General features: G+C 39.1%; 1 protein-coding gene across 7 annotated transcripts in view; it reads right to left on the reverse strand.

Moving 5' to 3' along the window:
- LOC126458418 (cryptochrome-1-like) overlaps nucleotides 1-22,594 on the reverse strand; it is a 187,777-nt gene that overhangs the window by 61,478 nt on the left and 103,705 nt on the right. For 6 of the 7 annotated variants that reach the window (XR_007585633.1, XM_050095449.1, XM_050095451.1 and 3 more), the window contains exons 3-9: nucleotides 21,760-21,905; nucleotides 19,328-19,512; nucleotides 13,528-13,757; nucleotides 13,033-13,200; nucleotides 9,183-9,323; nucleotides 2,184-2,335; nucleotides 1,853-2,055 (exon numbers count right to left, since the gene is read on the reverse strand). Coding sequence is in view for 6 of the 7 variants with exons in the window: in XM_050095449.1 (XP_049951406.1) it covers nucleotides 1,853-2,055; nucleotides 2,184-2,335; nucleotides 9,183-9,323; nucleotides 13,033-13,200; nucleotides 13,528-13,757; nucleotides 19,328-19,512; nucleotides 21,760-21,905 (1,225 nt within the window). In the remaining variant the exon portion in view is untranslated. The remainder of the gene's footprint in view (nucleotides 1-1,852; nucleotides 2,056-2,183; nucleotides 2,336-9,182; nucleotides 9,324-13,032; nucleotides 13,201-13,527; nucleotides 13,758-19,327; nucleotides 19,513-21,759; nucleotides 21,906-22,594) is intronic. The other variant, XM_050095450.1, reaches the window with a different exon arrangement.

The following is a 22,594-nucleotide window of genomic DNA, read 5'->3' on the forward strand; positions in this document are numbered from 1 at the left end:
ATGAAACACCTGGAAATGCTGCCAAAGGCGATGTTCATATGCGTCCCAATCCTCCGCCGTCTTGTCATATGGGGGAAAGGGGGGAGGGAATGGCGCTGGAGCAGACGGTGTGGAGAGCAACGCCGGAAGCACTTGTTTCATGGTGGCCATGAGCTCCGTCTGCTGCTCAACCAAAACCCGCACTAAATCCTCCATGCCGTGGAGAAGCTGCGAAACCGGAACAACGACGCAATACGCGAAAGAACGACCCTACTCGTCGCCAATTGTGTAGTAACACTGTTCACGTTTACGTCGCACTTCACTTAGCGTAGACCGGGACTGTGTCCTATGCATGCTCGATGTTAACTGACTGGGCACGGCCCGTGCTGCCTGAGTTGTTGTTGTTGTTGTTGTTACGCCGGCAGAGGTCGCGTCCGAATTCTCGCGTGCCCTCTGGTGGACGGGACTCTACTTGCGGCAACTACCATCCGTGACACGCCGTGCCGATTTGTGCCTCCCGCGATCTTTCTGGTGGCTACTGCAGCAGTGGTGACAGAGAGATGTAGAGGCTTGCACTAAATAGATTACTGATGATAGCTTAATCAAACCACCCTATGAGAGTAACAAACAGCCCATAACATGCAGCAAATGCTGGTCTCAAGAGAAGAATGGCAGGTTAATGAAGCAACAAAACAACAGTTCAAAGCCCACAGGAATTTACTGTCTCAGAAAGTTATTTCTATGAAGGTCATAGTATCAGCTGTTGTTTACATGTATTTAATTTATTTAATTTTGCATGATTGGTCAATTTCTCTTTTAGGTTTAATGCTTGCACATATGTGCTCACTTTCAGAACTGCCATATCCACTGCCAAATAATAAGATATATTATGACATGTTGGCACCTACAGCACTTAAGAATGACCTGTAAGGCCAAATTGGCCAATAATGCAAAATTAAATAAAGTAAATACACATAAACAACAGCTGAGGTGAAACCACAACTACAAACTTCAACAAATATATGGCTGTGGTACAGACATGAAGAAAATTATTGTTCTTTCTACGATTTTCTCTGATCTAACACAGTTCTGGATTTCTTTAAAAAAACTTGAGTTTTGCTTCTCCCTTGTCATAGTTGTATGGTACATAATGGATGCCAGCTAGGGAGGAGCAGGAAGAGGCTGAGAAAAACAAGACAGAAGCTGGTTTCCTATGCTACAGTACAATACTTGATCGAGACTCTCATACTAGTGTATGTGTAATCTTCAGTCACTTATCTGTGTTTCACTCTAACACTTTATGTTTCATACTGTCTAAATTTCTCATAGAGTTGTTCAGCTCATTGACACAGATTCAATTCAACAACTGATCACTTTATATGCATATCTTCAATATTATATGTATTTTAGCTGTGACAAACAACACTTTTTGCACAGACTGTAAATCAATTGTTCACCAATGATGACAACAGCCTTCCCCCTGTCACCTTGAGTTAAGATGATCATCGTTTACCTCAAAACATTTCAAATACAACATATGACTACACTTGAGATAGTATGTACAAAAAGAAGTTAATTTTCTCCCATTTCCTACACAATTATGAAAATACAGCACTATAAATATAAGGTATAACTATCTTACACTATCTTACTAATTGAACTGGCCTTCCTGTACTCAAAGACAAATCTACAGATTTCTAATGAATACATCACTATATTGTACTTATAATAATATCATGGAAAAATGCAGACAGCTAGGGTGGTGGGAGCTAGTACTAAACCGAGCTACACATTTCTCAAGCACAACATTATGTAAAATACTGATCCAAATTTAAAAGTTAGTTCACAGTCTATAACTGGTATTACAGCTCACCTGGACCTCGATATTTGCTTAACTGTTGATACACTTGCTTCATTCGTTCTATGTTTATTCGACTTGCGTATTGGTGGTCCACTACAGGCAAAGGAAACTCCTTCCCAATGATGCACTTCGCTGTTATCTGTACTGATTCAGGGGCTTTCCAAGGTTCATGGATATACCGTGTTGGAAAGTTCTTCAAAATGGGCAGGTACTTCCTGTTTGCAACATGAAAAAAAAATTGATTTTACGAGATGATTCAACATTCATTTAAACACAGTCCATATGCAACTTTAACAACAAATATACGAAGATATGCTATGTCATAATCATAATATTTCAATACCTTATGAAGTCCCCATTTGGATCTGCCTTGCGACCAAACCGGACAGGACAATAACAATGGAAGAACTGCTGAAAGAAGGATGAGCAAGACAGCCACATCCACATTCCAGCATTAACAGACCAGTCAGCATCAAGCAGTAGTTCATCAAACACCTGTACAATAAGATAATTCTGTAATGCATTAAATGCTTCCAACAAGAGAATGTGGATATTACTGACCATAGAAAAATGTGTCTTGATGACAGTAAATATGTTGTATATTCCATAAATCATAGTGAGGAGATTATGAGAAAGTTGAAAACATCAGAAAAACAAAATGCAGGGTGCATATTTTATGCAAGAATTGATATATTTAGATTTACTCTTCATTCTGCAGATCCAAAGTGAAGTGTTGTTTAAGATGTGGAGCAGTCAAGCTATACCTTAACAGACAGCAGCAACTTCTGCAGACTACTGTTGTAAAGTATGCAATCAATAAATTACGATTAGTGCTTGATTTTCTAACTATGGGAATTAATTCTAGATTATTTTAGAGGTGTAAGAGCTACTTTGAAGTAAAAAACTCACTGTTCCTCTTCTTATATTACCTATCTGCTTTTTTTAATTGAATATTTAAAACAGCATTTCTGTACCCTTACAAAGAACACTATCAGCTGTCAGTATACTGGATATGTCAAGATCTGTTTAATGCCAGCATTAGAGTTAAATTATAATTACTTCCTTGTGTTTTGATATTCTGATAAATTTTGGAAGGAAGCACACTAATAATGTAATCATTTATCTTGTTATTTTAGTATATGGCAATTTTCAATTTTATCCCTGACATCTGATTGCAACCTGTTTAGACTTGTACTAAAACATAAAATTCTGTTGTGAACAGTAAATAAGGGTGCATAGTCTACACAGAAATTATTTTACTCTTAGTGTTGTGGTTGTGAATGGCAATAGTTCAACTTAAATTCACTCTTATTACTGTACATTACCATAGAATGAATACAGTATTTTTAAGAATTTACCAAATTGCCCCAGAAGATAAGGTTTCAGTCATTAATGAGTGGAACAATGCAAATTGGACTAGCAATTCTGTTTTTAGATCAATGCAGTGACAGGGATCTCTAAGTGCACAGCAGGCAGGACTCAGAATTTTAGCTAACTTATCCCTTTGTGGTCTCAGCTCTCTGAGACTGCAGATGTGTGTGCAAGTTGCATTTATGTGTGTGTGTGTGTGTGTGTGTGTGTGTGTGTAGTTGTGTCTAATGCTGACAAAGGCCTTAATGGCCGAAAGCTTTAACTGTGTGACTCTTTATATTGTGCCTATCGTGACTCAGCATCTCCGCTATATGGTGAGTAACAACTTTCCTTCTCTGGTATTGTTACATTCCATCCTGGATTTTCCATTGTTTGATTTATCCCTTTGTTTGTGCCATCTCAGTTTATTATCTATCTGCAGGCTCTCAAATAATTTTTTGCTGCTGCTTCTTTGTGACTGGTGGAAGAAATCTTGTGTTTGCTTTGCATCCATATTCTCTCTTTCTTCTTTTCAGTAAACGTAAATGTAGAATGATTAATTAGTTTAGTGAATAACTTAGTCCACATCAACCTATTTCGTGATGCACCATTTATTTTACCAAACCTGTTACAAAAATTTGGGTGCACCTTTCTTTGCATCTGCTCAGTTTCACAACTCCTAGGGGAAGACAAATAACATCTGCCTCTCCCGCTTTTCTTTTATTTCAAGGCAAATGAAAATGAGATGGCAACAGAGAAAAAATGCTATTGTGTGCACCTAACTGATAATAAAGAATTCTAGAAAAATAAATACAAGAACGTTACATATGTCGCAGCTATGAGAGATATCATATACACTCCTGGAAATTGAAATAAGAACACCGTGAATTCATTGTCCCAGGTTGGAGAAACTTGATTGACACATTCCTGGGGTCAGATACATCACATGATCACACTGACAGAACCACAGGCACATAGACACAGGCAACAGAGCATGCACAATGTCGGCACTAGTACAGTGTATATCCACCTTTCGCAGCAATGCAGGCTGCTATTCTCCCATGGAGACGATCGTAGAGATGCTGGATGTAGTCCTGTGGAATGGCTTGCCATGCCATTTCCACCTGGCGCCTCAGTTGGACCAGCGTTCGTGCTGGACGTGCAGACCGCGTGAGACGACGCTTCATCCAGTCCCAAACATGCTCAATGGGGGACAGATCCGGAGATCTTGCTGGCCAGGGTAGTTGACTTACACCTTCTAGAGCACGTTGGGTGGCACGGGATACATGCGGACGTGCATTGTCCTGTTGGTACAACAAGTTCCCTTGCCGGTCTAGGAATGGTAGAACGATGGGTTCGATGACGGTTTGGATGTACCGTGCACTATTCAGTGTCCCCTCGACGATCACCAGTGGTGTACAGCCAGTGTAGGAGATCGATCCCCACACCATGATGCCGGGTGTTGGCCCTGTGTGCCTCGGTCGTATGAAGTCCTGATTGTGGCGCTCACCTGCACGGCGCCAAACACGCATACGACCATCATTGGCACCAAGGCAGAAGCGACTCTCATCGCCGAAGATGACACGTCTCCATTCATCCCTCCATTCACGCCTGTCGCGACACCACTGGAGGCGGGCCGCACGATGTTGGGGCCTGAGCGGAAGACGGCCTAACGGTGTGCGGGACCGTAGCCCAGCTTCATGGAGACGGTTGCGAATGGTCCTCGCCGATACCCCAGGAGCAACAGTGTCCCTAATTTGCTGGGAAGTGGCGGTGCGGTCCCCTACGGCACTGCGTAGGATCCTACGGTCTTGGCGTGCATCCGTGCGTCGCTGCGGTCCAGTCCCAGGTCGACAGGCACGTGCACCTTCCGCCGACCACTGGCGACAACATCGATGTACTGTGGAGACCTCACGCCCCACGTGTTGAGCAATTCGGCGGTACGTCCACCCGGCCTCCCGCATGCCCACTATACGCCCTGGCTCAAAGTCCGTCAACTGCACATACGGTTCACGTCCACGCTGTCGCGGCATGCTACCAATGTTAAAGACTGCGATGGAGCTCCATATGCCACGGCAAACTGGCTGACACTGACGGCGGCGGTGCACAAATGCAGCGCAGCTAGCGCCATTCGATGGCCAACACCGCGGTTCCTGGTGTGTCCGCTGTGCCGTGCGTGTGATCATTGCTTGTACAGCCCTCTCGCAGTGTCCGGAGCAAGTATGGTGGGTCTGACACACCGGTGTCAATGTGTTCTTTTTTCCATTTCCAGGAGTGTATTTATAGGCTTAGGAACTTCACATATGGAGCCTCATCTAGTGTATGCCTATTGATGTTTATTTCTTGAACCAGTAAATTTATTTATTTATTTATTTTTTAATTGAATAATATGTGCCTTCAACAAACAAAATATTTTTTTCAGAATCCTCTGATATCCCAGATAAGTCATTTACATATGGCAAGAACAGGAGTGGACCAAGCACCAAAGGTTACAGTGGTGGTACCATATGTTAATGTGAAGCTTCATTTTCCCTTGTTAAGATACGATTCTGTCCAGAGTTTCAGAAAAGGTACATCAATTCATCAACTAGTTTCAAAGCAGAACTCAAGGGTGGCACAACCAAGTTAGCACAATATTTTAATTATTTAACTGAAGCATGCAGCTTTACTGTATGGATAAATGATGATGGCGTCCTCTTGGGTAAAATATTCCGGAAGTAAAATAGTCCCCCATTCGGATCTCCGGGTGGGGACTACTCAGGAGGACATCGTTATCAGAAGAAAGAAAACTGGCGTTCTACGCATCGGAGTGTGGAATGTCAGATCCCTTAATCGGGCAAGTAGGTTAGAAAATTTAAAAAGGGAAATGGATAGGTTAAAGTTAGATATAGTGGGAACTAGCGAAGTTCGGTGGCAGGAGGAACAAGACTTTTGGTCAGGTGAATACAGGGTTATAAATACAAAATCAAATAGGTGTAATGCAGGAGTAGGTTTAATAATGAATAAAAAAATGGGAGTTCGGGTAAGCTACTACAAACAACATTATTGTGGCCAAGATAGAAATGAAGCCCATGCCTATGACACTAGTACAAGTCTATATGCCAACTAGCTCTGCAGATGACGAAAAAATTGAAGAAATGTATGATGCAATAAAAGGAATTATTCAGACAGTGAAAGGAGTTGAAAATTTAATAGTCATGGGTGACTGGATTCGATAGTAGGAAAAGGAAGAGAAGGAAACATAGTAGGTGAATATGGATTGGGGGGGAAGAAATGAAAGAGGAAGCCGCCTGATAGAATTTTGCACAGAGCACAACTTATAGCTAACACTTGGTTCAAGAATCATAAAAGGAGGTTGTATACATGGAAGAAGCCTGGAGATACTGCCAGGTTTCAGATAGATTATATAATGGTACGACAGAGATTTAGGAACCAGGTTTTAAATTGTGAGACATTTCCAGGGGCAGATGTGGACTCTGACCACAATCTATTGGTTATGAGCTGTAGATTAAAACTGAAGAAACTGCAAAAAGGTGGGAATTTAAGGAGATGGGACCTGGATAAACTGACTAAACCAGAGGTTGTACAGAGTTTCAGGAAGAGCATAAGGGAATTATTGACAAGAATGGGGGAAAGAAATACAGTAGAAGAAGAATGGGTAGCTTTGAGGGATGAAGTAGTGAAGGCAGCAGAGGATCAAGTACGTAAAAAGACGAGGGCTAGTAGAAATCCTTGGGCGACAGAAGAAATATTGAATTTAATTGATGAAAGGAGAAAATATAAAAATGCAGTAAATGAAGCAGGCAAAAAGGAATACAAATGTCTCAAAAATGAGATCGACAGGAAGTGCAAAATGGCTCAGCAGGGATGGCTAGAGGACAAATGTAAGGATGTAGAGGCTTATCTCACTAGGGGTAAGATAGATACTGCCTACAGGAAAATTAAAAAAACCTTTGGAGAAAAGAGAACCACTTGTATTAATATCAAGAGCTCAGATGGAAATCCATTTCTAAGCAAAGAAGGGAAATCAGAAAGGTGGAAGGAGTATATAGTGGGACTATACAAGGGCGATGTACTTGAGGACAATATTATGGAAATGGAAGAGGAGGTAGATGAAGATGAAATGGGAGATATTATACTGGGTGAAGAATTTGATAGAGCACTGAAAGACCTAAGACGAAACAAGGCCCCAGGAGTAGCCAACCTTCCATTAGAACTACTGACAGCCTTGGGAGAGCCAGTCCTGACAAAATTCTACCATCTGGTGAGCAAAATGTATGAGACAGGCGATATACCCTGAGACTTCAAGAAGAATATAATAATTCCAATCCCAAAGATAGCAGGCATTGACAGATGTGAAAATTACCGAACTATCAGTTTAATAAGTCACAGCTGCAAAATACTAACGTGAATTATTTACAGACGAATGGAAAAACTGGTAGAAGCCGACCTCAGGGAAGATCAGTTTGGATTCTGTAGAAATATGGGAATACGTGAGGCAATACTGACCCTAAGACTTATCTTAGAAGCTAGATTAAGAAAAGGCAAACCTATGTTTCTAGCATTTGTAGGCTTGGAGAAAGCTTTTGACAATGTTGACTAGAACACTCTCTTTCAAATTCTGAAGGTGGCAGGGGTAAACTACAGGGAGCGAAAGGCTATCTACAATTTGTCAGAAACCAGATGGCAGTTATAAGAGTCGAGAGACATGAAAGGGAAGCAGCGGTTGGGAAGGGAGTGAGACAGGGCTGTAGTCTCTCCCCGATGTTATCCAATCTGTATATTGAGCAAGCAGTAAAGGAAACAAAAGAAAAATTCGGAGTAGGTATTAAAATCCATGGAGAAGAAATAAAAACTTTAAGGTTCGCCGATGACATTGTAATTCTGTCAGAGACAGCAAAGGACTTGGAAGAGCAGTTGAACGGAATGGACAGTGTCTTGAAAGGAGGATATAAGATGAACATCAACAAAAGCAAAACGAGGATAATGGAATGTAGTCAAATTAAATCGGGTGATGCTGAGGGAATTAGATTAGGAAATGAGACACTTAAAGTAGTAAAGGAGTTTTGGTATTTGGGGAGCAAAATAACTGATGATGGTCGAAGTAGAGAGGATATAAAATGTAGACTGGCAATGGCACGGAAAGCGTTTCTGAAGAAGAGAAATTTATTAACATCGAGTATAGATTTAAGTGATGGAAGTGAAACATGGACGATAAATAGTTTGGACAAGAAGAGAATAGAAGCTTTTGAAATGTGGTGCTACTAAAGAATGCTGAAGATTAAATGGGTAGATCACATAACTAATGAGGAGGTATTGAATAGGATAGGGGAGAAGAGGAGTTTGTGGCACAACTTGACAAGAAGAAGGGATCGGTTGGTTGGACATGCTCTGAGGCATCAAGGGATCACCAATTAAGTATTGGAGGGCAGCGTGGAGGGTAAAAATCGTAGAGGGAGACCAAGAGATGAATACACTAAACAGATTCAGAAGGATGTAGGCTGCAGTACGTATTGGGAGGTGAAGAAGCTTGCACAGGATAGAGTAGCATGGAGAGCTGCATCAAACCAGTCTCAGGACTGAAGACCACAACAACAACTGAAGTACTACCATAGCCAGAAGAAAGACTCCTTTTGAGTAACCTAATGATTTTTGTGATGTCTTTTACAATTGATTTGGCAAAACTGATGTCTACTGGTGAAATATGCAATGCCTGTCACAGTAATTCCAATGAAACTGCTTTCAGTGGTGCCTTTTTTGTCCCTGTGTTCTCATCTGTTGGTGGGAAGAATTTATTGAATTTAATGACCAATAGATATTACATGAATGAAACAGCACTGACCTATTAAGTAATTCATTAAGAAATTCAGTGAAAACGTGAGTTTTATCTCACATTCTAAACAATTTTTCCTCTATAAATCCAATTTTTATGCCCTCTTTTTCTCACTGAACTGAACATCAGTTATAACAACTATTGTTTTGAAATACATACCTTCATGCCTTCTTCCCATGAAATCCACAAATCTCCTCGTGTAAGGAAACACGCCACAGCATGCCTAGCTAAATAATGTATCCAACCTTCTTCACGCAACTGGATCATTATAGCATCAATCCACGGATAACCTGTTTGGCCCTGAAATATTAAGTAATAATTATTTCACAAAAGTGTAACAACGATGTGATGTTAACTTATTTTGCAATATTATTTTGTAGCACATGACAAAATATATTTGCTTGCAGTTTTTCCAATAATGTGTCATCCTGGATAGAATATAAGCAATCTTATTAGATACAGAAGAAGCACTGTAGCCTACAGTGAAAGAGCACATAAATAAGATAATGATGGTCATAGTCTTCAAGCATTTCTCCACTTTGATCTGAATACACACACACACACACACACACACACACACACACACACACAAGCACGATACAAAGTAGGCCTACCAGAATTCTACATCATGAATTTCCATTTCATCTGACAGGGCAGTCAATTACAAATTAAAAACTGTAGTTCAGCAGAAATAACTTTAGACTGTTTTTAAAAAGGATTTCATTTTTCTCCAGTTTTATGTAGTCAGGCAGGTTGCTGTAAATTGTATTTCACTATAGGACACTTCTTTTAACAGGAAGATATTTTGTATTTTGTATTATGGTCTGGGAGATGTGAATGTATTTCATCAGCTTCAGGATTCATGATTGTGATCAGAGATGTTTTGTTAAGAAACATCAGAAGTTCCTGCATATTCTCTTACAATGGATATTAATACTTATTGTTATATACGCTGTCCCCACAAACCATGAACAATGATGACGTGGGATGACTTGTGTGCCTCTGCGATACAGATAGCTATAGAGCAGGTGCAACAACGTATGATGAGTATTTGTTTGTAGCCATTATAAACAGTAACTATCAAAATTTGTAAACAAATTTATAAATACTTTTTAGTTTGTGTATTATATTTTGCTTCAATGGTGCAATGATGTTTAATGACATTTGTAATCCATGTATTGCTTGTAAATTCCTAAATTACTTGATATTTCATTGTTTATATTGGTGCAGTGGCTACATTAATTTTAATAAAGATGCTTCTCCCCATCCCTGATATGTCCCCTTCTCCTCATACCCTCTCATGAGTATGCACTTTTTTTTATGTTATTGGTCCTTACCCTTATGAATTCCACTATGATTCTCCTGCCCTCCCCCTCCTGTTCTCCTTTCATCCCCTTCCCCACTGCCCATCAAATGAATTATACAATATATTACGGATAACCAGAAAGTAAGGTTACAAGGCCCTTTGCTCTACCAGGGAACTGAATTTTTCATAGTTGGTGCCACTGTTGTGTATGGTAGAGTACACTGAAATGAATGTATGATAAGGGTCATCAAGAGCATTCTGATTCTCACTGTGGTGATGGTTAAAAATGAGTCCCACCAAATGCTAAATGTGTTCTGTAATATGCTACTTGAATGCGAAATGCATGAGTGCCACGGTGATTCATCACAATTTTGTGTCAGTGAGTGGGGAGGGTATTATGTCATGGCAACATGTGACCAAATGGGTACAGCATTTCACTTTCCTGGAAGAACAGAAATTCATGATGAAGAGAGAAGTAGATGCCCGACCATGGTGAATAATGAACGGGTGCAAAATGTGAAAAGCATATTTGTTTTGATCACCACATGATCACTGATGACCTGCATGAACTGTGTCCTGAAGTTTCTTGAACCGTTTTTCATGGAGTCGTGATTGATCGACTAGAATATCATGAGCTCTGTGAGCGATGAGTTCCGAACATGCTTACTGCAGAACACAAAGTCAACAAAGTCTAGGATATTCGTGAGAGTTTCTTGGTCATTTTGCAAGTGACAATGAGACTTTTCTCAGCTCCATAGTGATGTGGGAAGAAACATGAGTTCACTAACATATCTCAGAGAACAAGCAGCAATCAAAGCAGTGGTGCTACACTCAATCCCCTTCAACAAAAAAACTTCAGAAGTCAGCAATCAGTTCAAAAAGTAATGGCTACCATTCTATGGGACAGAAAAGGGGTTCTGCATGTCAAATTCTTCCCAAGAGGTGAAACAGTCAACTCTGCATGATATGGTGAGACCATTAAGAAACTCTGCAGAGCCATACACAAAAAACAGTGTGAAATGCTGATGAAGGGAGTCTGCCTCCTTCATGAAAATGTTTGGCAGCCTTCCAGTCAAGCAACTTAAGAGTTGCTGATTTCATTTCATTGAAATCTTTTAAACCACTCCAATCACAGTCCTGGTCTTGCACCTAACTTACACCTAGCAACTATCATTTATTTCCTAAATTGAAGGAATATGTGGGTGGAAAATACTTTTCCCACAATGAGGAGGTGCAAATCAAAGTAGAGTTGGTGGGAGATATTTACAAAGCAGGAAATAAGAAGCTCATCCTGCAGTTGGCAAAAAGCATGAATGGTGATTATGTGAAAAGATGATGTAATACCTATGCTACTGCTCCAATATGTTTCATTGAAATACATGCATTTGTGTACGTTTGAAAAATCTTGTAACACTACTTTCCCGATATCCCTTGTATAATTGTATTTTTATAGGTACAATTTGAATTATTGCATTTAATTTTACATTTAGGTCTCCATCCATATTTTCTTTATAATTTTCAAGTACTGTTTTGGTATCAATTTGCTCACTTATCTCTATGAATGCTTTTAACACCACTGCTATCATACAACCAGGCCCTCTTCTGGCATGTTTTGATAGTTATCCTTTGTAACAGTGACTCGTCATTAGTTGAGCAGCTGATGGTGAGGGCATACAAATGTGATGCTACACTTTGTATGAAGACATTTTGTATGATATGTGATTTTATTTTTAAAGGTTTTTATAACATCTGTACTCTTAATGGTTATTGAATGGTAGACTTGTGCTTTCATGAATTTGTATTTTACTTGGCTGGCATTTTAAAGATTGTCTACACCCAAGACATATCAAATATTGTTTGTTGAACAACAAGTGAACTGTTCATTTCCAGCAACCCATTCAGCAGTGATATAAGAAGTGCTCTGAAGTTGTGTATGCTCATTACCAATTTGGAAGAAAAAACATTTTATTGATAAAAGGTAAGTTTTTTTTCTTTGTAAATATTACATTATGTTTTGATCACCTTTAGGTAGAGTTTCAGCACTTGGCTCAAAAACCAAAGAAAGCAGATGCAAATGAATGCTGCATTGTGCAGTGAGAAAATTCAGGGTTGTACACCAGGCAGTTTCAAGTGTGGAAACAACGCAAAAAGTGTCTTACTTCATAATTACTATTGATAACTTACAGTTCATGTTGGCAGCTGAAATTTTGTAGAGAGCAATTTTGCAAGGTAGTTAACAGTGGGAAAGAAATTGAATAGGTTGACATGACACGTCTGACCATATCCTTGTGAGGTTACCCATAGGTTTAGTCATTCGTGAAGTTTGCCAGTGCAGAAAAAACATGGTAACCCATCTTATTGTCCATGAGATAATTAGTACTTTTAATCATTTAGCCAGGCTTCTTGTAATCTTGATCTCACTCAACATATTCTGCATTCTGCTTTGCCATGCTTTTTCACCTATAAGCCACAGGAAATTTATGATTTTACTCCCTACTAAGACCCCTCATAAGATCTATAAGCACAGCATATTGTAGGTACTTTCAGGGTACAAAGTCATTCACAAATGGGCTCACATTTGCAGATGATAAATATGATGACATATTAATCTAAAGAAGGTATGGTACCACACATTTGGAAAGAAACTCCAATGTAGATTTACAAATGTACAGAAAGGCAAATAAATAGTAAAACAATGCTTACTGTGGCCCACTTGGCAAGTGCTTCTGGATTCCTGTCCCATGGAATTTGTACACATATTGGGTTTCCATACATTTTATCAAAATATGGATTTTTTGTTGCTGCACAGTAAAAAAATTCCCGCCATAACAGCTGTCCATGTAAAGAAAGAGGCGGGCATGCCTTTTTTATCTGGAACACATTGAATAAACAATAACATCTGTGAGAAAATATTTAAAAAAGTTATGAAAGAATGCACACTGAAATAACTATCCAATTTTTTGCACAATTGTTATAAAAAGTATTTTGCATTTGACTCTGAGTTCACATTTAACTATCAGCTAATATGTCAGTTAGCTAATGGTTAAAACAATTTCTCAGTTCAAATCATATATAATATGACAAAAACACTGTCAACAGAGCCCTGATTAAGCAATTAGAATAAAAAAGCCCTACTCAGAAGCTATAACCAACAACAAATAATAACTGTAGAAATTGGAAGTACCACTATGTGCTTACCTTTTTGTAAAGATCAGTAAGCTGGTAATAGAAAAGCCTCGTAGACAAACAGCCAAATCTTAAATACGGACTGAGACCTGTCTGACTGGCAAGCAATGACTGTGATGTCATTCTAGGTCTTCCAAAGGATGCCACCCATGCCTTTCTTTCGAGGTGCCTTTCCAGCCTCGCAAGTGCCTCAGATTCTCCTCCCTGCCACACAGGAGGCATCAAGCCATCAGTATCAAAACCTAATATAGAAAAAAAGAAATAATTAATAGTGTAAAATACATTATTACGACAAACAATATAAAATCCAGGATGGATTACTGATGATATTATGAAAAGGACAGATTGTTGCTCACCATATAGTGGAGATGTTGAGGAGAAAGGAAAGAGGAGATTAGTGTTTAATGTGCCATTGACAATGAGGCCATAAGAGATGGAGCACAAGCTCAGATTAGGGAAGGATGGAGAAGGAAAGCAGCTGTGCCCTTTTGAAGGAACCATCCTGGAAATTGCCTTAAGTGATTTAGGGAAATCACGGAAAACCTAAATCAGGATGGCTGGATGCAGGTTTGAACTACTGTCCTCCCAAAATCAAGTCCAATGTGCTAACCACTGCGCTACCCTGCTTGGTGAGATGTTGAGTCACAGACAGGTGCAACAAAAAGACTGCCAAACATGTGATCTTTTGTCCAAAAGTAATTCTTCTAAAATAGACAAACCATTCACACACACACACACACACACACACACACACACACACACATATATGCATTTTGTCTTCTTTACAAGAAGGCCTTTTTGGCCAAAAGTTCACTTGTTTTTGTTGTGCCTGCCTGTAACTCAACATCTCCACTAAATTATTATAATAAATATAAAATTTACATTGTACCTTCAAGTTTCCAACTGGGAAACAAAAACAGTTCTTGCATTTAAATGAGTACTGTAACACCACTTTGTATCATAGCAGATTTTGTAAGTTTTCTAAAAATGATGTGTGATATCTGCATGGAATAATTTTCCCACAATGCACAACAAATTTAATGCTCAAAGTGACTAATTAACATCCATTATATTGCATGAATACTAACTTCTAATGGAATCATTAATGTTTCCTCTACCAACCTCCCAACAAAGAAGCGAATAAGAATAAATAAAACAAAAAAGAGTAATACATCAAATCAATAAGCAAGAAATTCCATGTTGAAATACTGCCCTCTCCCTCTTTTTCTATGGTTTCCCAGCAGTCCCAAGATGTACCAAGGCTACGATAAACTGGTGATGGAAAACATAGGGTTATCCACAAACTGCTCTGTACACCAAATCTAGAAAACATTTTGAAAAAATATAACCACAAATGGGGAATGACCCTCAAATAAAGAACACCTTTAACTGTCAGTCAGCAGCGATAAAACTCCCATGTGGCACTATGTTGCTGAAAAATCTGTGGAACTAAATTCCCAGTTGGTCACACTTACCCACAGCTGAGTCAAGATTGCTGCACACTCATCACTTGTAAACCATAGTACTGAACAAGTGTAGTCATTGTTATTCCATCCTAATCCATCCCTTAGGAAGGAAGGATTATCCCAGGTATAAAAAGGAGGAAAAGTGGGGGGGGAGGGGGGGGGGGGCGTGCCACCCCTTTTAACAGACTAATGGTCTTCTACTCCTACCAGCTCACTCCTCAAATCTAGAGGCCAGGCAAGGGAGCTCTTCACTTTGTCTTGACACTATAAAGAGAGAAGCAGAATGGAGTCACGGGCAAGGAAACAGTGACACTTCCACCATTTGGGGTCTCATGACCCAGAACTACTTACTTGCACATCTCCATCCATACTTGTAGGTACCATTCCTCAAGGTAAGTGCGTCTCCATATTCACTGCCATGATTCACTTCATAGAGTCCCATGCAATAGCCCGAAGCTACTACAAAATCCTCAGAAACAGGTCTACAACATCTTAAATTCTTTCGACAATGCTTACTCTAGAAAATATACGGGGGTGACTTTTTAACAATATTGTGAAAAGGATCGACTGCTACTCACCATAATGATGACACACTGAGCTGCAGACAGGTACACCCAAAAGACTGTTACACATTAAGCTTTCAGCCAAAGCCTTCTTCAGAAAGGGAAACACATACACATTCACACAAACAAGCACACCTCATGCAGATATGACTGATGTCTCTGGCCGCTTCAGACAGATCCGCCCCGAGTGGCCAGAGGTAGTGGTTATGCAGGCATGCGATGTGCTTACTTGTGGTTTGCTTTCCGGAGAAGGCTTTGGTCGAAAGCTCAGTGTCTAACAGGCTTTTTGTTGTGACTATCTGCAACTTAACATGTCATCTTTAGGGTGAGTAGCAATCTATCCTTTTCATAATATTGTTGATATTCCTTTCCAGGGTGACTTTTTGATGCATACAGGAGTGTCACTTGTAGAAGTGCACTTAATTTGCAAAAAAATATTCCTCTTCCAGTTTCTGTTTGTCCTATGGTTTAGCCAATAATTAATATCAAAGCTTTTTGTTTATAGGAACAACCTTCAGAAACTGCCTGTGGTCACATCAGGCACCAGGGTGATGTTACTGTAACAAGCAGCTGTGTAGGACACTTCTTGGATGAGTTGACAATATGTAACAAATACACATAAGGAAAAGTATGCCACATTCATTCATGGCACTCAGAAAGTAGTTCTTCTGGCTGTGTCATGCAGTAATAAAAGTTTCCACAGTTGTGACACTCTTTCACTTGGATCATTACTGAAAGTTTTCTTGTATCATGCAACCAATGTGGTTCATTTACATGAATGAGTTTCACAAACTCTTTATATTATGCTCATTTTAGAAACAAAATATTTAGTTTTCCATTGATCCAACTTGTTGCTTTCAAGCTACAGAAAAACAACAAATGTAAATGTTAGTGTGTGTGAACTGCGGTATATAATTTTTCAATTCCTTTCAGCGTTATCTGTATGGAATTAAATTTTCCTTAACACATTCAAAAGTTACCCTGTATATTTGCTTGTCTAGCCATGTTGAAGATTCCAGTTGATTCCACAATATTTTGATAGCTGATTTAGTTGTCTTCATCACACAATGAGAGCAATTGCTTTAGAATTTCCTACTGCTCGACTCCAAGCACTCTCGTAGAAACTGAGGTACTGAGCATGGTTAATTAATTCATTCATTCATTCATCCATTTGTCCATACTTCATGTTCCATACATCACTTCATGAAAGAGAATCTTCATAGGTGTGAAATGGACCAGCTTATACACTATCGAAGACAAATTGTTTTTAAAGATGGCATTAATAATTAACTGTTGTTAAACTCCCATAAATTAGTTGTGCACATAACAAACTGTTAAAAAATGGTTGCTTCCGTCTCAATTAGTTTCATTAAAAAGCTTCTGCTTATAGCTTATCATTTTCATACAACAGTTATCAACATTTGTAGCAACATAAATTTGTTTACAGTGAATATTGCTACTTTTCATGCAATGAACAGAAGTATTAAATCCTAAGACCACACTTGCAGTACCTGATAAACCTGACTAGGTCAGTCGTAGAAAGATTGTGCACAACAATGTAATTGTTTTACTTCACATCTTGAAAGTATCTGTTGTCCATTAAAGGCATTAGTCTGGAATCTTAATCTCAGCAGCTAGTCCTTGTTACAGCCAAACATTTCCAATTACCTTCTGACTAGCATCTGAATAGGTTTCAGTAATGTCTACGCATCCTAATCCTCTTCTTTCTTGTTTCATTTATTTTTTTTAATGACTCAGTTACTTTTTAAAAATCTGGTTCAATAATGTCAAACAATGGAAAATCCAGGATGAAATGTGACAATACCAGAGAAGGAAAGTTGCTACTCGCCATATAGCGGAGATGCTGAGCCGCGATAGGCACAACAAAAAGATTCACACAATTGTAGCTTTTGGCATAAAGACCTTTGTCAGCAGTGGACACACATACCCACATGCACACACACACTCATGCAAACGCAACTTGCACACACGTCTGCACTCAGAGAGCTGAAACCACACTGCGAGCAGCAGCACCAGTGCATGATGGGAGTGGTGACTGGGTAGGGGTAAGGAGGTGGCTCGGGCGGGGAGGGGGAGGGATAGTATGGTGGGAGTAGCGGACAGTGAAGTGTTGCAGTTTAGATGGAGGGCAGGAGTGAATGTGCGGAGGGGGGAAGTGGTAAGTAGCGGAAAGGAGAGAAATAAAAAGAAATTAAAAGACGGTGTGGCGGTGAAATGACGACTGTGTAGTGTTGGAATGGGAACAGGGAGGGGGCTGGATGGGTAAGGACAGTGACTAATGAAGGTTGAGGCCAGGAGGGTCACGGGAATGTAGGATGTATTTCAGGGAAAGTTCCCACCTGTGCAATTCAGAAAAGCTGGTGTTGTTTGGAAGGATCCATATGGCACAGGCTGTGAAGCAGTCATTGAGATGAGGGATATCATGTTTGGAACATTGAGATGAGGGATATTATGTTTGGAACATGATATCCCTCATCTCAATGACTGCTTCACAGCCTGTGCCATATGGATCCTTCCCACCAACAGCAGCTTTTCTGAATTGCACGGGTGTGAACTTTTCCTGCAATACATCCTACATTCCCGTAACCCTCCTGGCCTCAACCTTCATTAGTCACTGTCCTCACCCATCCAGCCCCCTCTCTGTTCCCATTCCAACATTACACAGCCGTCATTTCACCGGCACACCCAGTCTTTTAATTTCTTTTTATTTCTCTCCTTTCCGCTACTTACCACCTCCCCCCTCCACACATTCTCTCCTGCCCTCCATCTAAACTGCAACACTTCACTGTCCGCTACTCCCACCATACTGTCCCTCCCCCTTCCCACCCCAGCCACCTCCTTACCCCTACTCAGTCGCCACTCCCATCATGCACTAATGCTGCTGCTCGCAGTGTGGTTTCAGCTCTCTGAGTGCAGACGTGTGTGCAAGTTGCGTTTGCATGAGTGTGTGTGTGTGGGTGTGTGTGTGTGTGTGTGTGTGTGTGTGTGTGTGTATGAGTGTCTACTGCTGACAAAGGCCTTTATGGCTGAAAGCTACAATTGTGTGAATCTTTTTGTTGTGCCCGTCGCGACTCAGCGTCTCTGCTATATGGTGAGTAGCAACTTTCTTTCTCTGGTATTGGTTCAATAATGTTTTTAATTTGTGTGCCAGTCAGTAATGTCCAAGTTATCTCCCTGCAGTGCTCTTCTTTGTTGCATATGTTGTTAATATTCAATCCTTGCTTTCATAATGAATAGTTCATTAATAGGGATAGCAACAGTTTTACATGACTGAAAATCTAGCAAACCATTCATGCATCATGATCCAAACATTCCAACACAAAGAACAAACTAACACTTGAAAAATGCAAAGGCCTCAAATACATGTTTGAACATTAAAAACACCACACACATATTCTATCATATTCTTAACTAGAAATGTAAAAGAGGTCTAAACAAAAAAAGTTTTACTGGCATTCAACATACGAGAAGATCGAAAAGATAAGTCTCTTTCTTATCAGTTTAGGGATGACTAAGTTGAGACAATGGGAAGAAGAAATACTGGAGCTAACCCCCCCTTTCCATGCACACACACACACACACACACACACACACACACACACACACACACACACACACACACACGTAAAAGATTATGTATATATCCATTGTGCAGTGCCTTCATTACAACTTGCATGCCAATTCTGCAGAGTAAAGAAAAAAACACATTTAAGGTACTTAGCCAATTTACTGTAACAATTAAAACTTTAATAACAATGTTACCTAATTCCTCTAAGGTAGGAACACCAAATCGTTCATCATGGTCATCAGAAATAGGGGTAAATTTATCTTTCACACATGCTGGTGTGATACTGGGTTCAGCTGGAGGTGGTGAGTCCATGGAAGCCACTATATTTTGAAACTGGTGGTAAGTTAAAGGTGCTTTCCCTCCATTTTTTTCAATGATCCTGTAAAAACATATATTACATCAATCTACAAGTGCAAAAAAGGGATTTTACTTTAACACAATGTTTCTGGTAAGGTGATAAACCAGAATTTGAAATGATCCCAAAAGTGGGCAATCCTGGGAGCAGGAGAAAAGTGATGGTGCTTCAGAACTGATGGCAGCTAGAACATAAGAAAAACTAGAACTGATGTGGAGCTTGTAGAAAGTTGTTCTTCCCAGAAATGGAACAGGGAAGGGGTAAATAATAGTGGTAGTGGATGTATTCTCCATCACACCCTGTAAAAGTTGGCTTGAGGAGCATAGAGGTACATGTATAAGATTATATACAAGATGATATACAGACTGTAATATCCCCTGTAACATTTTAGTTGTAAGAAGATTTATAGAGAGAAGTAAAGTGAAAACAGAACTGAAAAGGGGGTGGGGGGAGAAGATTATAAGAGAAGATTAGACAGGGGGTAATAAGAATAGGGGCACCATTCTGGGTGAGGAGGAAGATCTGTTATTTTCTTAAGAAAGACGCAAGGGGTAAAGATCTAAGTGGCAGAACAGTGGAGTAAAGCGATAGCAAAATGTAAATTGCAGTGTTGCAACAATGAACACAGCTGGAACAATGTAGCCACAGAGGTCTGTGTGTGTGAGTGTGTGTGTGTTTTTGGTACCAGTTAGTTCTGAAGAAGGACGTCATCCAAAAGCTTAGCAACATTTTCAGTCTTGCTTATGACTCTATCGACTACCAAGTGCCTGAACTACACAGTGAGTTGCTTACCTTTACTCCTTACATTACTTAAGTGAATCAAATTATAGATAAGGAATGCGTGGAAGGAAGAGGTATGTTAGAAGCTGAGAGAGACCAGTAAATTAATGCAGAGTCATATTAGTGGTAATAATTTCTACAGATTTTGCCAAGGTAGAGATGGTAAGTTAATTTCTGCAGATGTTGTCAAACTGGAGATAACTTCATTTTATCATCTACATTTTGTAAGTTTCTCTGAAGTTCTGAAGCAAATATTTAACTACTCTTATTACACAAGAATCAGTCTATCACTTTTGTATGTCATAAATTCCATTAGCACATTGAAATACAGTATGCAAAACAATGAAAAGAATGTAGTCTTAAGGAGACAAGCTGGTGCACAGTGAGGTAATTGAGAACAGTGGAAAATAGATAACATGTATGAAAGCAATGACAAGCACAAGGTAGTAGGAAGACACGTAAGGTCAGTACCAGTATGGAAGGCAAACTGAGCAGAAACAGAAAGGAAGGAAGTGTTAAATGGAATTTAGTATTTGTCTGAAAAACTGTTTTCATTTGCTGGAATGATCACTTGGATTGGGCTTTTGAAGGGACAATCATACTTTCAGCATCTGTTTTTCATTTCTCTGCTCTCCTGTTATGTGCTTTCATAGATATACAAAGCTTTCTTCACTGCATTAAAATATACAATAGTCTGCCATCAGAAATAAAAAAAAAAACAGTAAGTCCCTGACTGTATTTAATAAAAAATTAAAATCATTCCTATTTGATCATTGTTTCTACAGTGCAAGTGAATTTCTGCTCCACATGGGTGGAAAGAAACATAAACAAATTGCAGCAAAGAATTTTGTCAAGAGTAAAACATTAATGCAAGTATGTGCCCAAATCTTGCCTCTATATCATCTGCTACTAAGCAAATTAAGTGCAGAAAGAATATTCAACCAGGTACTGTTGTGTATATGTGTGAGAGGAATAAAGCACTAAAATACAAATGTGTAACTGAGTATGTAATTTGTGTATTCATAAATTTGTGTGTTCATAACTTCTCAGAAAATATGTATGTACGCTCATGTTTGTGTAAACTTTTGGCATATTACTTCATGCCAGCAAATTATCATAATGTCCAACATCAAATGTATGTTTATGCATCACCATGTGCATGTCATGCACAGTATTGATTCAGAGGACAATAAATATATAAATAAATAGACAAACATGCATAAAATAACACTTAGCTACTGTTAGTAATAATCAAAGTTTTTCTACTTTTGCTTAGAAGGCTACAAATGATTGTCTTATACAATTACCAAAAAGACCATTACTGTGAAAAAATCTAATTTTAAGAGAAATTTTGTCAGTTTATCTTAAAAGTTTCAACAATAATCACAAATATTACGCATAGTGACAGAAAAATCAGTAGCACCAAAGAACAAAATATAATAACTGAAACAACTCTGACAACTAAATTAATGAATCACAAAATTTACTCACGTATCAAGACTGTACAGTGTGTGTGAAGCTATGGAAATTACTGAGATTCCCATTTCTCTACACATTGCCATTATGTTCTGATCACGCACTTTTCCAAATGGTTCAGGATCTTCCTCAAAGGTCAAGTTTGTTGTCCCCCATTCCTGCTAAAAAGATTAGCATCTCTGTTTTATTCATCCTTCACATCAAGAAAAATTTTCATCTTTATTAAATTTTTGTAGAATACTGACCACTAATAAATCACATTAAAACACCAGGTCACTCACTATATATTGTAATCATCACTAATTCTAATTGTGAGGAAAATCTTTGTTTCTACAGGCTTTACTTTCGAGTTCCAGGGACTTTATACACACAATGGTTAACTTACTCTTAAATACAAAACTTATCTGCCCTTCTCTGTTATTTGAAATTCAGTTATACAGCATAACAGAAATCTTTTACTGACAATTACATTCCATCTGAAAACAGAGTGAAAGTAAATTACTGTACTTGTGAATGATGCAACAACCATTCCCCAAACTCATTCACTCCTGCTCGCCCCTCCCTCTCCTCTCTCTCTCTCTCTCTCTCTCTCTCTCTCTCTCTCTCTCTCACACACACACACACACACACACACACACACACAATTGTCTTAAATATGAGCAGTTAGTTCAAGTGTCTGATCTAAATCACAGGAAAGACATTAATTTGTTTGTGTTGACTTTTTAGTTGTGTTACTCGGTAAATTACAGATGAACAGATGTCTATTGATGGCTTTTTTAAGACTTATAGTGCTCCTTATAATTAACAATACCACAAGTCATCAAAAATACACATTATTTAGCTCACAAAT

The sequence above is a fragment of the Schistocerca serialis genome, chromosome 2 (assembly GCF_023864345.2).
Source record: "Schistocerca serialis cubense isolate TAMUIC-IGC-003099 chromosome 2, iqSchSeri2.2, whole genome shotgun sequence".
NCBI lineage: Eukaryota > Metazoa > Arthropoda > Insecta > Orthoptera > Acrididae > Schistocerca > Schistocerca serialis.